The 15,193-nt window shown below is 36.9% G+C and overlaps 1 protein-coding gene across 1 annotated transcript in view; it reads left to right on the top strand.

Moving 5' to 3' along the window:
• The window catches only part of LEMD3 (LEM domain containing 3), a 51,311-nt gene that overhangs the window by 13,174 nt on the left and 22,944 nt on the right, over positions 1–15,193 (top strand). Inside the window, 2 exon segments of the mRNA XM_050906568.1 lie at positions 8,476–8,513; positions 10,904–10,970. Of these exon segments, the coding sequence (XP_050762525.1) occupies positions 8,476–8,513; positions 10,904–10,970 (105 nt within the window).

Here is a 15,193-nt window from a genome sequence, read left to right as displayed (position 1 = left end):
GAATTGTTCTAGCTTTCCACAAATACAGATCATGAAAAACGATTTTGTAAATAATCTAGCAGCTTAATGTGGTCTTGCTTAAGTCTGCCCTTGTACTGAGTATGCTTCATTGAGATTAATGTAGGCATAGAGGAGATAGAATTTGGGGTGAAGACCTGTTTCTGGGTGGGTGTAGCAGCTGGAATTATTGTCTGGAGTGTTTGGTGACTGGCACTTCCTACTTCTGATGACACCCCACCAGCCCCCCCCCCCCCCCCCCCCCCCCCCCGAGTTAGGGGTATGAAACACTGCTCGAATCTTTTCTGCCCAAATTTCTCATCTGTCTGTGGAATTGGGGAATTAAAATGCAGTATTGTTTTCTTGCTGATAGTGCTGTTCTAAAGCTTGTTCTGTTTCTTGGTGTGGCTGTATTGGTTCTTGTTTGGGCTCATTTACTTGTTCCTTCATCTGTTGCATACAGTTATTTTCACAGGGTCTTCTAGTAGAAAAAGGGAATGTTCACGCTTTTTTCATACACACAGGCAGGTTGCACATTCTTCCTTTTGAAACAAGTGGTGTCTGTACTATAGCTCTGTAGGGTTTTGTGTTTTTTTTTTTTTTCTTCCCTGAGTCTTGCTGTCGTTGATGGTGATAGTTAGGAGACCAGGAAGAAGGAAAGGCAGTCTCTTTGTTAATATTTGCAGGTGTTAGTCTGAGGTATCAGGTCTGTTTGAAATGAGCACTTCAGTACAGTAGATTCTAGCTGGCAGCAGTGTTCAGGGAGTGAATGTGGCAATAATATAGTGAAAACTTCCTGTGAAGTCAGCTCTGATGTCTTGGCAACTGCTTCAGTTCTGGATTTATTTTATAAGGCTTTTTGCTTAAAGAAGGTGACGTTCTTATGAATTGACTTACAGCCAACTATTCTGTTTCAGTTTTGCAGTACTGGGATATCTACAGACACTACACATATTAAAATATTTTACTTTAAGCACAAAACTTATGGTTTCTAGGTTTTCAATCATTAATACAATTACTAGAATGAAAATAGTATTTTTACTCTAGTGAAACTGAATAATCTGATGACAAGCTCTCCTGAAACACTAGTCTCTCTTAAATAGGGACCGAATTGACATGACTCTCTTAAGAGCATCTTTCAACATTCAGGTCTATTCTAACCAGTATTTAAATAGGCAGGAGTAGATCTGAGCATTTCTAGAAAGGGTGATACAGCTAAAATACGGAGAGGTTTTTTTAAGAAGCAGTGAAGAACTCCAAAGAGAAATTCTGGTATTTCCCACCCTTTTACCTAAAGTAATGAAGACTGCTGTTTTCAGGGCTGATAGACATTTCAGTTCAGACACATTTTCTATCACAAATATAATAGTTCTAATTCTTTTAGAGGAGGGTTTTGTAAAAAAAAAAAGTGATTATGAAATAGTTTGGTTGTATCATCAACCCTTATATCACCTATTCACAATCAGAAAGAATTCAAATGATATTGGGGAAAAATTATCAATAAAAGCTGTCTAAACTGAGGCAGTTGGAAAACTTACTTGATGTTAAGGAAAGATTCAGCTGCTTTTAGAATTCTCTAATCCTTGTGGCAGACTGTGCTGCTGTTCAAAATTGGCATGGCCAGGGACTATTCAAACTGTAACGGTGTACTGATTTAGAAATATAAAAACTTTTTCCAAAGCACACAAAGATAATCTGTAGTGAAGGAATTGCTCAGCTTGATGTATGATTTGTTGTGTTAATATCAAAGCACAGAGATTTAGCCTACTGATTCAAAGTGGTTTCTACCTGAATTAGTGTAATCTGGAGATGGAGGTCATGCAAAGCTGCTCATTTGTTTTGAGTGTTGAGTAATTGCAGAGAGGGAAAATAAAGGCAGGATTATTTTATTTAAGCTGTTTGAAAGATGGAGCTCTGGCATAACTTATTTCCTGTAATAACTTGTTTGTTTGCTTGTTTTCTGGCATTTTAAGGTTTAGGAGCTTTAAGAGAAAATGTTTTAGAATTGTCCTTGACACATACACAGTATGTCACTGGGTGGAATCAGTACTTGACCCCAGACTTACCGAAAAAAAAGTTACAGATCTGTTAGTTGATGTTGAAAGTACTTGGATTGTAAAATTGAGAACTTGTTTCCAAGGTCATGTAGAAAAAGGCTGGGTAAAGGCCCATTTCAGATAGCAGTGCTTCTAGTATTGTTGCTTCCTCTGTTAACAATACATTATCCAGCTAATGTTGTTGGTTTTTTTTTTTTTAATGAAGAAAAAATTCTAATGGACAACGTTAGGTTATCCACTTAATGAACACACCTTTACAGGACAAATTCTGGAAAAAATACTGTTGCTGTTTTGGGATTAGTCTGCTTGTGACATTGTGGGTGGGGAGGAGAAAAGTACTTTTCTGTTTGCAGGGAGGAACATTCTTGCTTCTGCAGAAGTTGCTAGCTTGGAAGTGTGTGTTGCAGTGTACAGTCTCTGAATCCTTGTGTGGATGGTATTTGGCACTTTTGGTATCATCACATTGAGAAATTAAGTGCTTACAGATTAATTGGGATCATTCTTGTTTCTGCAGCTGTGGCTTTACGGCTCCTTAAAGTTGCATTGGAAAGTTGCTTTTTCATTTATAAAATCAAATTATGTGTACATTCAGAAATAGATTATGGCATTACAATGATTCTGTTAAAAATGTTAGCTTAATATTCAGTAGTGTTCGAGAAGGAAACACAATGGTAGGATTTTCTATTTTTTAGGAAGGGAATTGAGAACAAAGTGTATTTGAGAGGATATATTTGGGAATATCAGTATGGCACTGATAATCTATGGTGCTCCTTTATTTTGAATAGTGTCCAGCTCTGGTCCCCAACCTCAGAAAGGACATAGCAGGGCTGCAGAAAGGTTCAGAGAGTAGTAATATGATGAAAAGCATAGTATGGCTTTCATAGCAAGGAGGAATAGGACACTTGAGTGTGGAAGCGTGAGGACCGAGGGAAAGACTGAGGAATGAAGTAAAGGCATGGGTATTATGGAGAGGGTGAATACAGTCTGATTACTCACTGTCTCCTCTAATACAAGGAGGAGTTTCTCAAGTTAACAAGTGGCAAGTTCAGAGTAAGCAGAGAAACTGGTTTTTCACACATGCACGTTTAGGTTGTGGAGCTCTTTGTGGCCGTATGTTGCTGAAGCTAAAAGCTTGCTTGGAGTTAATGTGGGACTAGACAAATTGGTAGGGAAAAATACATTGGAGTTGATAATTTAGGAAAAAAGAAAAAAATAGCCAGCCACTTCTGTCTCAGGAAGCTTCTGAGGTGCAAATTTTTTTGACTGGGAGAATATTCTGTTGAAGTATCAGCATATACTTTATATTCTTATGCTCTGACACTCATTTTTGCCACTGTTCTGTTGATTTGCCCCCTCCAGTTAGGGACAGGTGTGTCTGGAAAGAGTAAAACTTCTTGCTACTGCTGGAGGCAGGATTCTGGGCTAGTTGAATCCTTGGTTTGTCCTGGTGTGACTGTTCCTTCATGCTTCAGTTTTGATGTTATCTGAAGTGTATTGAATACTGAAACTGCAAGAATGGTAATACTGTTCAGGGCAAGGTACCACAGCATCTAGGAGATAGCTGTAGTGGAAGGATTAGCTACTTTTTGGCATCCTAATTTGGTGACCAGAAGGTAACCGAATCCCTTATTTTGGTAGCATGTTAGTGATATGGTTCTAGCTTATGTCCTAAGCAAAGGTGTTTTTATTTGTGTGTGTCTTCGTTCTAGGTATGACTGCCTGTGAAGCTATGTCAGTCTTTGGAACTTGTACCATTAAGACTCTATAAAAGCTGACTTGTGTGTTCATGAGTGTCTGCAGTTAGGCTGCAAATTCGTATCTGTTTGACCATGCTTTGAAAAAGACAAGAAACCCTGCTTTGTGCTCCCTGTTTGTCTTAGTGAAGAAGACTAAACCGTCGTAAATAACTGTGTCTGTCTGCAATTGTTACCAATGTATTAGGGAGGAAAATGGGTGGTGGTGGTGACGAGTGGTTTTATTGTTACTTTAAAGATGAAAGCTTCTGTATTCTAGCAAAAATTAACCTTGTATGTTGACATTGACTGCACTTGTACTCCAAAAATTGAGCATCTCTGTGAGATGGCTTGGTATGTGCATTTGTGTTGACAGCTTTGGCTGGAATGCTTTGGAGCTGTGCTATGACCCTTAGCTTTGTTTTGGTGACTTTTTGTTATATGAGACTGACCAGTTCTGCTATTCTGAGGAATTCTAGTAGTCTGTAAGTCATCATTTACAGCTTGTCCCAACAGTAATATGTGTAAATTAGTTACTTCTAAGGGTCATTAGTAGTCTTTTCAGTTAACCAGAAGAATATTTCTATGCTGCTTTGATTTCTTTTGCAGGCTTTTTGGTAATCTTATTGTCTTGTTCTTGATTAACTAGCATTTAAATAAGATCACTTCTTAAAAATGGAATTTAAATAGCATATCCCTTCCTGTTCTGAAATCAAGTTTCATGTGAAGATGATGTCCCTTAGTGTGCTTACTTTTTGTTTCCTTCCATGTCTGGCCAAAGAATCCTATTATCATTACACCCTGCCAAGAGTAAAGCTCTTCTCCCAATGTATCAAACTTTCAGCCAGAATGTTTAGCTATTAGTGTTTTGGGGGAGTTGGTATGGTTCCGTTTGTCAAGTTTTTGAGGTTTTTCTTCCATGAAAATACTCTTGCTTTTTTTATCCTGCAGCTAGTATTCACGTGTGGCCAGGTAAAACTGCCATGCTTCTCACAGTTTTGCTGCTGTCTGGGGAGTTCTAATGGATAATGAGATTACCATGTCCAGGTATTTTCTTGCAACCCTCCTTTTTTGAAGGCAGTGGATGTGGTTGTCGGTTGGCTAACCTGGAGAGAAGACCACCTGGGACAACAGTCAGGAGATTCCTGTTTTAGAAATTATCTCTATAGTTTTCAGCTTTGTGGTATAAGTAGATGAGAATTTGTTCTTTGAAGCTCATAGAAACATGAGCTTGATAGACTACTTTCAAGGCTTGTAATTGTTGCTGTATGGTAGAGGTCTTGAACCCTTTTTGAGGAGGAGCCTTGGAAGTATGATATGTTCACGTAAGAAACTCTTCTATTAGTAATTAGTTATTAAATTAATGCTTAGTTTGGTAGAACAAAAAATTGTTACTCTTAAAACTATACTCACATATTTTAAGAACTGTCAAGAAACCTTTTGAACCAATGATGTTGATATAATATATTGAAATACCTTAGACACGTTGGAGTAGATGAAAACTACATCTGTGGCTGGATGTGGGAGGATTTGGTAAGAGCTTAGATCCTGGACAAAAGAAAGAAGGGTGGATTCAGAACAGAGGAATTACTGAAGTAGTTAAGGAGTGGCCTTATTAACTCAAGTTAATCAAGGTTGTGTGGTAAATATATGCAGATTGATTAACAGTTGTTAATTGCCTGTGCAGCTGATAAATTGCTGCAGTTGCATTTAGCATACTTGCCTCTTAAGGTATCAGGCATCCTAAACTATATTAACATCTTATAAATGTATCTCACTTACTGGCTAAGTTGCTGTAAAATCACCAACTACGGAGGGATTTCATGGAAATCCTATAGTGTGAGTTAAAATAATGAGTTACAAGGATTGTTAAATTTTTGTGATAGATAGTTTTGGAGGAGAGGTTTTTTTTTTGTCACGTTAACCACTATGTATTTGTGAAGGAGAGGCAAACATTGACATCTCATCTGGATTGCTTCATAAATTCAATGTTTTAATTTATCCAAATATGAAGTTGCTCGCATGTGAGATTGACTTTACATTGGGATTGTGATGCTGGAAAAGTCTGAGTATAACAACACCATTGCCTTCACTTAGTTGCTGCACTGTCCTAGCGTATGTAGAATTGCAGCTGACAGTTTTCAGTTTGCATCTTTGCAGGCATGGAAGTATTGCATTTGTGTTTGTTCCATGGCTTTCATCAGTACGTTTGTCAGGTATACTGAAATCTACACGCTGTTGTGTCTCATCCCTCCTCCCCCCCTTCCCCTCCCCCTCTAATCTAAAACCATATAATCAAGATTTCATGTATGCTCAGTAAGATTGACCTTGGGAAGAGACCATAATTACATAATTATCCTGTCTGGATAACTAATGATCAAACTGGGAGGTTGGCAGTCATCTAGAGCCTTGGCTGTGTTTCTCTAATCCTATTTTAGGCTATTTAGATTAAAAGTTTAGTGTACTGGGAATGTTCTGCTGAGTTAATGAATGAAATACATAGAAGCTTTGTAAAGCTGGTAGCTTGATGATCTAGTAGGCAATGTCTGAGAATTTGCACCTATAGAATGAAATCATGAAGTGGTATAGGGCTTGGTCTATGAGTGTGCTTGAACATCTTCTGCTTCTGTCAGTTTTAATTAATTTGATGTCTAAATCAAGTATTTGGATGTCTGTGAAAACCAGTCCCTGTGTTTGGGTGGTTTTGTATTTTTTTTTTTTTTTTTTTTCAGTTTGCTGTGTCAGAGGAAGCTGAAGTGCTTATTGCTATTGGGTAGGTAGCGCGCTTAATTTTCTTCTGAGCTCAGGACAAACCATTGTTTGCAGAGTTTCAGACAGTCAAGCTTTCGTCTTTACTCAGAAAGCATTTTCATTGCCCTACTGTTTTATACACCATTTATTGGTTGTAATTGTAGAAATGTGTTCCTTACCATTGCTACATGTAGGAACAATGAAATGGTAATCATTCCTGCTTCAAACTTGCCTTTCAAAAATAAGGTGAAGTGGGTCAGCGTCGGGCTGCTGCCAACAGTGCTATGGAAGTTTGTGCAGGTAATAAAAATTACATTGTTTTACAAATAATTTATTTTTGTTTTTTTCAGTTACTTTCCCAGATGCGATTACACTTGGCAAAGGTTAGGGGACCCCGATTTATAAGTTGCCTCTTTAGTTTCTTTTGTATCCTCCCATTTCTCCTAAATGAGAAATCTTGCCATGAATTTGATCTAGTGTGTCCACCTTTATTTATCTTTCCCATTTATAACTAAATTAACTGATCAGCTTAATCATGGTTATGGTTCAGGAATCAAGATATTATCAATCAGCTGACTGTTGGGGAGGCAACTCTTGATGTTTTGTGAATATCTTTATGCCTGGGAGTGCCTTATTAGAGGTCAGCATGGGAGTGCCTTATAAGAAGTCAAATTGCTTAGCACTATCAGAGGCTGTTGCTGAGTTACCTTCAGATGCAAGCAGAAATGCTGTGTAAACAGCTGCAATATCTGGGGTGGGGGGACGGGTGTAAGTACACCATGTAAATGGAATTATGTATTTTGGACACTATTTAAGATGGTACTTGTCTTTTACAGTGCCTTGGTATAGAAAGTTGAACTGCAGGATTTCAAAATGCACAAAATTCTTCCCAGACTGAGATTTCTTCCAGATTCTCTATGCAAATGCATCAGACCTAGAAGTAGTGGAAAGTACTCTTTTTCTTCTTTTGGAAGAAGTCTACTTTTTTTAGAACTGTATATGGAGCAGTGTGCCCCTTCAAGTGCTGCCTGTTCTTGGTGTGCTGTCAACATCAGTATGATGACAATTACAACCTAGACCTTCAATTTTGTGTCAGGTTTCACAGGATACTTTGTTCTTTTGTTTTTGTGCTTGGTGAACTATGGTCAGTAGAAGCTTCATTTTCTGTTTGAATAGCACGTAGAACTGCTAATTTCTGTATAAGCTCAAATTGTGTGTGAAATGAGTTTGTGGCTTAGAAAGGCAAGACAATATGCTTTAATGGTGATTGCTTCCTGCCTTGGTAACTTTTCAGTTACCAGCTGGCTGGTCTTAAGTGGAAGCATAGCACAAATTACTTGTCTGATTTCAACTTCTCTTCCTTGAAGAATGTATTTTTGTAGCCAGGAGGAATATAATAGATACACCTATGCTTTCAGGAGTTGTGGGAACTGTTTTATTTAGAAAGGAGGAATGGTCATTTAGTCACACTGCACTTTTCACCTGAGCTCTCAGTGTGTTATCTATTACTCTTGTCAAAACAGAAAATGCTGATAAGTTGTAGAGCTTTGTGTTGTATGGATTATTGCTTAGTAAAAAAGTAGTTTGGCTTTTTTTAAACTAGACACTAAAAAATGTAAAACCTTCAAATTATTATTTCAGTGCAGTTGAGTCGTTAAAGCAAGAGTTTGGGAAATGGCAGGCATGGTTTTGTTTGCATAGAAATAGCTGTGAAATTTGCATTTAGGTTAAACCAGAATCTTATATATCTGCTAGTATAGTGCATTTTCAAATGTGGAGTTAAGTCAAAGGTTAGTAGCTGTCTAATTGTTATTTGTCATAATATGGACTTTGTTTTTATCTGAAGATTACAGCGTTGTCATAAAGCTACAGTGTTGGTATACCTTTTTAGTATTTTCAGACTCTAGAATGAATTAATTTTTTTCTTTTTTTGACAGTCAAGAATCCCTTCAGTGAAGAACTACAAGAAATAGAAGTAAGTAAAACCACTTAATATTGAGATTTTAGTCTGTCAAGTGATTGTATAAAAAAATATAGATATGTTCAGAAGGATGCAGTTTCAGAATGTTTTGCATGAGATGAACGCACTTCTTGCAACTGTAATGTTTTAATTTTTTGTTTTTCATTTTGGGCAATATAACTAGGATTACAAGATTTGGCTGTGGCATGCTGGTTGCTTTATATACTAAGAAAATGTTACATAATTTGTGTTGTAGAGCTATGAGGAAAAATTGTGTTGTTTTGAGACTAAATTTATCAGTTTGTCTCTTACTGTTACCATTTGGCTTCTCAACCTTGGAAGGACACCTGGTAAGAGATGATTGACTTGAAACTCCAGGATGTTATTTAGTGCCATAGAAGAGTAAGGGTTAGCCTCCTTCAGAAAATGGATTAAAAAGTTTGTCTTTGTCACTTTGATTCTATTCTGTTACTCGTTCTATATTCACTCTTTCAACTGGAATATCGGGATAACCATTTTTGAGATATCACCATTGATGGTATCTGTATTATTCTTAGTTCCGCAGCATGCGTTTTGGTGGTTCTCTCTTCTGACCTTCGGTCTTTCTGCCTGGTGGACTGTAAACATAGTGATCTGCTTTTGCTAGGCATATATAAGCAAGTATTGCAAGATAATTGTGTGGGTTTTTCTGTTTGTTTTTGTCTAGGATTGAGCTCTCCAAAAGTGAATAATTGTGTATTTTAAGTAGGTAGCCTTGGCTAGTTTCTTGGGTAGAAAATGTTTCTGAATCTTTTGAACAAACTTAATTTTGTGGAGTAAATTCTGAGGATTCTTTCAGAATGAGTTTAGTAGCGCAGAGAGAATGCATCTTGTGCACTGGTCTTGACAACTTGAGAACCTGTTTTGTATGTTCTGTGTTTTTTGTGTACTGTTCCATAGCACTCCTGCTCCATGCTTGATTGTTTGTTATCTACGAAGGTTATACTGTTCAGTTCCTTCCTTTATGTGGGCTGACCATTAATTTACAAAAAAAAAAATTTGGTAACAAAAATGTTTCACATTTCTGTCTCAGTGTAGCTATTAGTGAAGTCATGGGTGTATCTACTGGCAAATAAATGGAACTTGGAGTACTGCTGTTAGTGTGTGCGTGTGGTAGAGGACTGATTTTCCTCTTCTGCCATGCCCAGTATTTTCCAGCCAGGAAATAAGTTAATAAGGTTGGTTAGTTTCCTGAGAAGTACCAACTATATAAATTTAATCTCAGTGATGGTTTTGTAGGACCAGAATAGGGAGAGGTGATGCTGGTAATTGTTGATATTGTCTGTGGGAATTAATTTGTCAAATCTTTGCTCAATGAAAGAAGTATTCTACTTTTTGGTAGCAGTTTTCTTATGGAAAAAAATTGGAGCATTCAAATATGTCAGACAGTGCTGGTGCATCAGGGAGTGAAACTTAAAATATATTTAGTTTTTTTCAATGTGAGTATAATCAGATGCACAAACTGGAAAATGACTTTCCTTGCATATTTTCTGAATAAAGGCTCTAGTCTTATCTCAGCCATTTGACTCTGCACCAGGAGTCAGAGCCAACTTCAAAAAAACCACAGCTTTTTCAAAAGGCCTTTAGTACTCAGTGTATGCAACTGCATGTTCCTCATCTTCATGTTTTGAATAATTCCTTCTAATATAAAATGTTTCTGGATATTATTTCAATGAAATTGCGCAATACCTTGATAAGTTTAACTCCCCTGTAAGTAATGATTGTATGACATCTCATATTCATGCTTGTTTTGGGAATTAGGCCTTTTTATACTAGTGGGATATGCAGGAAGTATCAACAAGATTGTATAGTCCACAGCTTTCTGGGTTATTTTGTTGGGTGGGTTTTTTTTTTTTAATTAAGTTGCTGTAGTTTGAAGCTAGACAGCAAAAATCTTACTTTTTGCTATGAATTTTATGTGGGAATACGACCAGACAGTACTTTAGTGTGGCTGGTATGAAGTGTCACTGCACATTTATTAAGAATAAAACTTTTATTTTTACATAGTAGCTATCAAAAAAAAACCAAACCCAAAACCCTACACCAAACTTCTTTGGGGTCATTGCATTGTGTTCTCAGTAGTATTAAAATAACCTTTTGAGCTGTCAGTTTTAACTGGCAGATCCATCAGAGTCCAGGCTGCAATCTAGTTTAGTTTGTCAAGATCTGAAAAATCTATATTGTGAATACTTTGATTCAAAATCTATTGCTTGCATCATTGTTGATGTGTGAAACACTACACCTTCCACCTGTATGTGTAAAACCATTTTTTTTCCTCATGGTGTATAAAGATTTTTGGGGTAAATGGAAGAAAATACATCTCTATGAATGTTTGTTTTAACATTAATGTGTTTTTCTAATTCTAGGAAGATGAAATAAGTCTCATGATGAACAGCTTATATGCACTTCATGATAAATTGGCACAAGTAGCAGGTAACACTTTAAAAATACTGTGACTAAGAGTGTTATGGCAACAGCTACAAAGAAGTCTATGCTCAGTGATTTGCAACAACTGGTATTGCTCGGGCCCTGATAGCCGTTCAGAGTTCCATTTTGGGAAACGAGAAATCCCATTTCTAGTTCATTTACACTGGCTTTTTCACCAGTGTAGCGCCTTTTGTTGCAATTTTTTTAGGTAACAAGTTAGGTTGTTGAATATTGTGATCCTGTATGGTTTTTGATCTAATGTCTTAATGCTTTATTAATCTGATTTCATTAAAAGGTTTAAATATGCTGTATGTGGAGAGGAATATGTATTTATTTTAAAGGTAGTTATTTCACTGTGGTGGAAAAATGTCTGAAAAACAAAATATTTTGCAACAATCAGAAAGTGGTTACTAATACAATCAACAGTAGTGGTTGAACAAGATTGCCTTGTTAGACAAAATAGTCCAACTTAACCATACTAATTATATAGTGATGAAAAGTGCTGTATATAGTAATGTGTCAGAGATGGTGTTTAGGATTAGTATTAATTATTGAATATTCAAAGTAAAAAATACAGTGTTTTTGCCGAGAGTCATAATTAACACAGCTTTAAACTGCATAGACATTTACACATCACAATCAGGAAATGGTAAATGTGTTTATAACTCTGGCATCTGGTGAGTGTGAGTTACAGCAGAATCTATTTTATGACTATTAAGCCATTTATTTATCATCCTTGCTTATTTAATCCATAATGCATTTAGGAGGCAGTGGTTCAGGTTTTTTGTTTGTTAAGCCTTACTGTTCTTTGTGCCAACTATTTGTTTTGCAACAGCAAGTTTAGCCAAGAAGGCTTTTCCACTATTATCAGGTGCTACAGACATTTCTCAAACATCAAAAAAATGTGGAAACAACTCTGTGTCAGATATGAGGCTGACAATTTAATATGTCAGAGCTGTATAGGAAATCTGTGAGAAATTTGAGCAGCTCTGTAATACCTTTAAATTGCAAGAGTAATCTTCCTGCAGAAGCTTTTTGTTTCCAGAGCATTTACAATATCTGCAGTGAATAAAATAGATGTTTGGACAAAACCCACAAATTTCTTCTTGTTTACATTATTCTTTAACCCAAAATAGTGAAAGAATGATGTTTAACCTGAGTGCATGCAAAATAATAGTTGGTCTTCATTTTGTTGCTTTCTGACTGCGAATGCCTTGCAGTGTTAATCTTTCACAGGTCAATTACATCTTGCTACATTTTTATCTGTTTCAAACTATTTCATACTTAATAGATGGTAGTAGATAATTCTGTGCTATAAATCATTGGAGCCAAAAGATTTTTTTTTTCTGTGCGGGGTAGCCAACTTGTGGTGTGTAGGAATGTCTTACAAGACCCACAGCTGTGTGCAGTAGAGCACTGACTTGTGTGAAGTGGAAGTAATGGGTTATGCTACTTCTCTCCCTCTTTTGAAAAGAAAATATAACAGCTGGCTGTTCCCTCAGTGTGTCATCTGGCCCTCCAGTAGCCATACAATAAACAATGTACTTGCCTGGATAAAAAGGTTTGGCACCTCATTTCTACATCTGTGAAAGAAAGGGAGTTTTCTGTATTAGCTGGGGCTTGCTTATGTGCACGTACACTTATAAAAATGTTTACCTGTCTGCCTTATGAGAGGAATTTGTATGCTCCAAGATGACTGCTTTCTTCCCCAGGTCTCAAAGGTGCATTAATCTCTATTAGTCTATTCCTGGCCAGGAGAATCTTCAGTACTTTCAAAAAATATAGCTATACTTTCTGGTTAGGTGATCCCCCAAATTGAAACTGTATTGCAAGATTACCTGGCTGCTCAGCAGCTTTCATACAGTCTGGAGAGTGACCTAATTCATCTGTACTTAGGCAGAAATTATCCTCAACGCCAAGTTTCTTAAGGTATGAGAGGAAGAAGTCTGCCGTCCATTTTTGAATACCATATTGATGTAGACCTGGCACAATATCTGGAAGCTGTTTAAAAGTCATAGAACAGAGAAAGCTGCTAGAGAGATGCAGGATTTAAAAGTGTTGATCTTGTACACAGTGCACCACTTCAAAAGAGAGAGAAGTAAAGGAATGTAGTTTCACTAAAAGTGGTGCTTTTCAGGTCTCTCTGTCACATACTTGGAAAAGTTTCTCTCATTTCATACTTGGCTATGAATCATTTGTTCATGTTATAACTATTAATATTAAAAAGGCAGCTGGAAACTTGCAGTAGTCTGTTCTGTTAAGCTTTATTCAACATCTTGACTACCATGAAGATAGTCACTTCAGAATTTGGTTTCTAGCCCTCTTTGTTTTATTAGACTTATATTTTTACTGAGCTAGTTTCTTGCCTTCTCAACTTCAATTGGAGAGTAAGTGATGGGGCTTTTATTTTAGAAGGTAAAACACTGAAAGTTGTTTGAAGGAAGAAAAAGTCAGGGTAACAGTTTGTTAATTTTATTTGACTTAATATACTATGTTGCAACTGTAGATGCCTATTCTGTACTGTGGTGCTCTGATATGATGTAAAATGATTTAATTATCCTATATAAAAATATATTGCCTTTAATGCATCACTGTTCTCAGAATTACTAGTCTGCCAAACCTGTGGTAATGCCTAACTCACAAGAAACTAGAGGGAGAAGCAGTATCTACTTGTCCAGTTCTGAGTTGAAGTTTGTGTTCCTGTGTTCTTGTCTAATGGTTCAGCCTTTCTTCAAAGCAGCAACTTTTTATAGACAGTATATATTTCAGTGCCTAACACTTTCTCCTAAACCAAAATATGTGCTTTATTTTAATTAGACTTCCTTCAGGCATATGTTAATTATTGGATGTCTTGGTCTTTCATGGAGAGACTTCAATAGATCACATCCATTTTCAGTCAGGCTTGCAAAATGAGTAAACCTAACCACTATATCCACAAGAAGCGGCCAGCTACCCATGGGTATGACCCTACTTTCTTGTACATAAAGAATTGTTATTTAGTTAGACGTTTCTTTTGCTTGGCATTCTCCACTGAGTGATGATCTATCAGATTTAGACGGCTTCCGTCTGAGCTAACGGGCAGCACAGGTCCTTTGAGATGCAGGGGTGAATTAGACTTCCATATGTAATAAGGCTTACTGATAAATCCATGGCTGGAAGAAAATCCTGGCAAAACAGTAGATATTACTTAATATTGATTTCAAGTGTCAGCTACTGTATCTGATTGCTGTCACAGGCTCTCTGTTCTGTCACTCTCCTTAATCTTTAGTTCTTCAGGTAATTGATATTGTGCTGTTTCCAACCAGTGATTTAAAGACTATTTAGCAAGTTCTGGTTTTCTGCAGTGTTATTAAACTGTTGAATTTGCATTTGGGAGATCAGGCATTCTTACTTGCTCTCACAACACTTGGTCTACTCCTGTTTTTCTTCAGCTACCCACTTTAGTGTCCTGCTGCAAGTAACCTGTAAGCATGAGACCCACTAAACAAATGTTTTATACACCATTTGCTTTTTGTATTGGTTGACTGTATCACATCAAGCTATAAGCTAGAGATCTGTGCTAAATCCATGTGTTCCTTAAAGTATTAGATTTCCACTGGGTTTTGGTTCTGATACCTTAAGAGAATGATTTACATTGTAAAGCAAATATTTTAAAATTCTGAATATTTCTGTTAACTGTATATGCTGCAGCTCATAAATTAAGCTAAATGCCCAAATGAAAGTCAGTTTCAAATATTCTAGCCTGCATGGAAAAGCAGATCTGACTTATTTTCTGTATTGAAAGCAATTGTGAGAACAGACTTAAACATTTCTTTAGAACTGAGGCTTTAGTTGCTTTTTGTTAGTATTTCTAGGACAACACAACTTCTTATGTGGCTTGTCCAAGTACGCTAACATAAGCTAAAAGGTTATTTTGTGATCCTTGCTGGGATGTGTTACTTCTGGCCTCCCTAGAAAGGCAAGTAGAATGGTTCTCTGATTGGACTTGAAATTGAAGTGATCTGTGCCCAAGAGAAGTTTGAGCACAAAGATCCATGCTTTCTGTAAGCTCACCATAGACGTTTTAACAGAGGGGCAGTGTTTACAAAGAGCTCAGATGTAACTTGCAGGAGAGCTGTGTAAAGTGTGGTGGTTTTTTTTTTTTTTGCCTCTGCTTCAGTTTTATTCCTGGATATAGGGCCTCAAATGGAACAGTTGGGAAACATTTTTGGCTCAGACTGTGGAAAGTG

This window comes from Gymnogyps californianus, chromosome 1 (genome assembly GCF_018139145.2).
Source record: "Gymnogyps californianus isolate 813 chromosome 1, ASM1813914v2, whole genome shotgun sequence".
NCBI lineage: Eukaryota > Metazoa > Chordata > Aves > Accipitriformes > Cathartidae > Gymnogyps > Gymnogyps californianus.
This window is presented reverse-complemented; position numbering and strand designations above follow the sequence as displayed.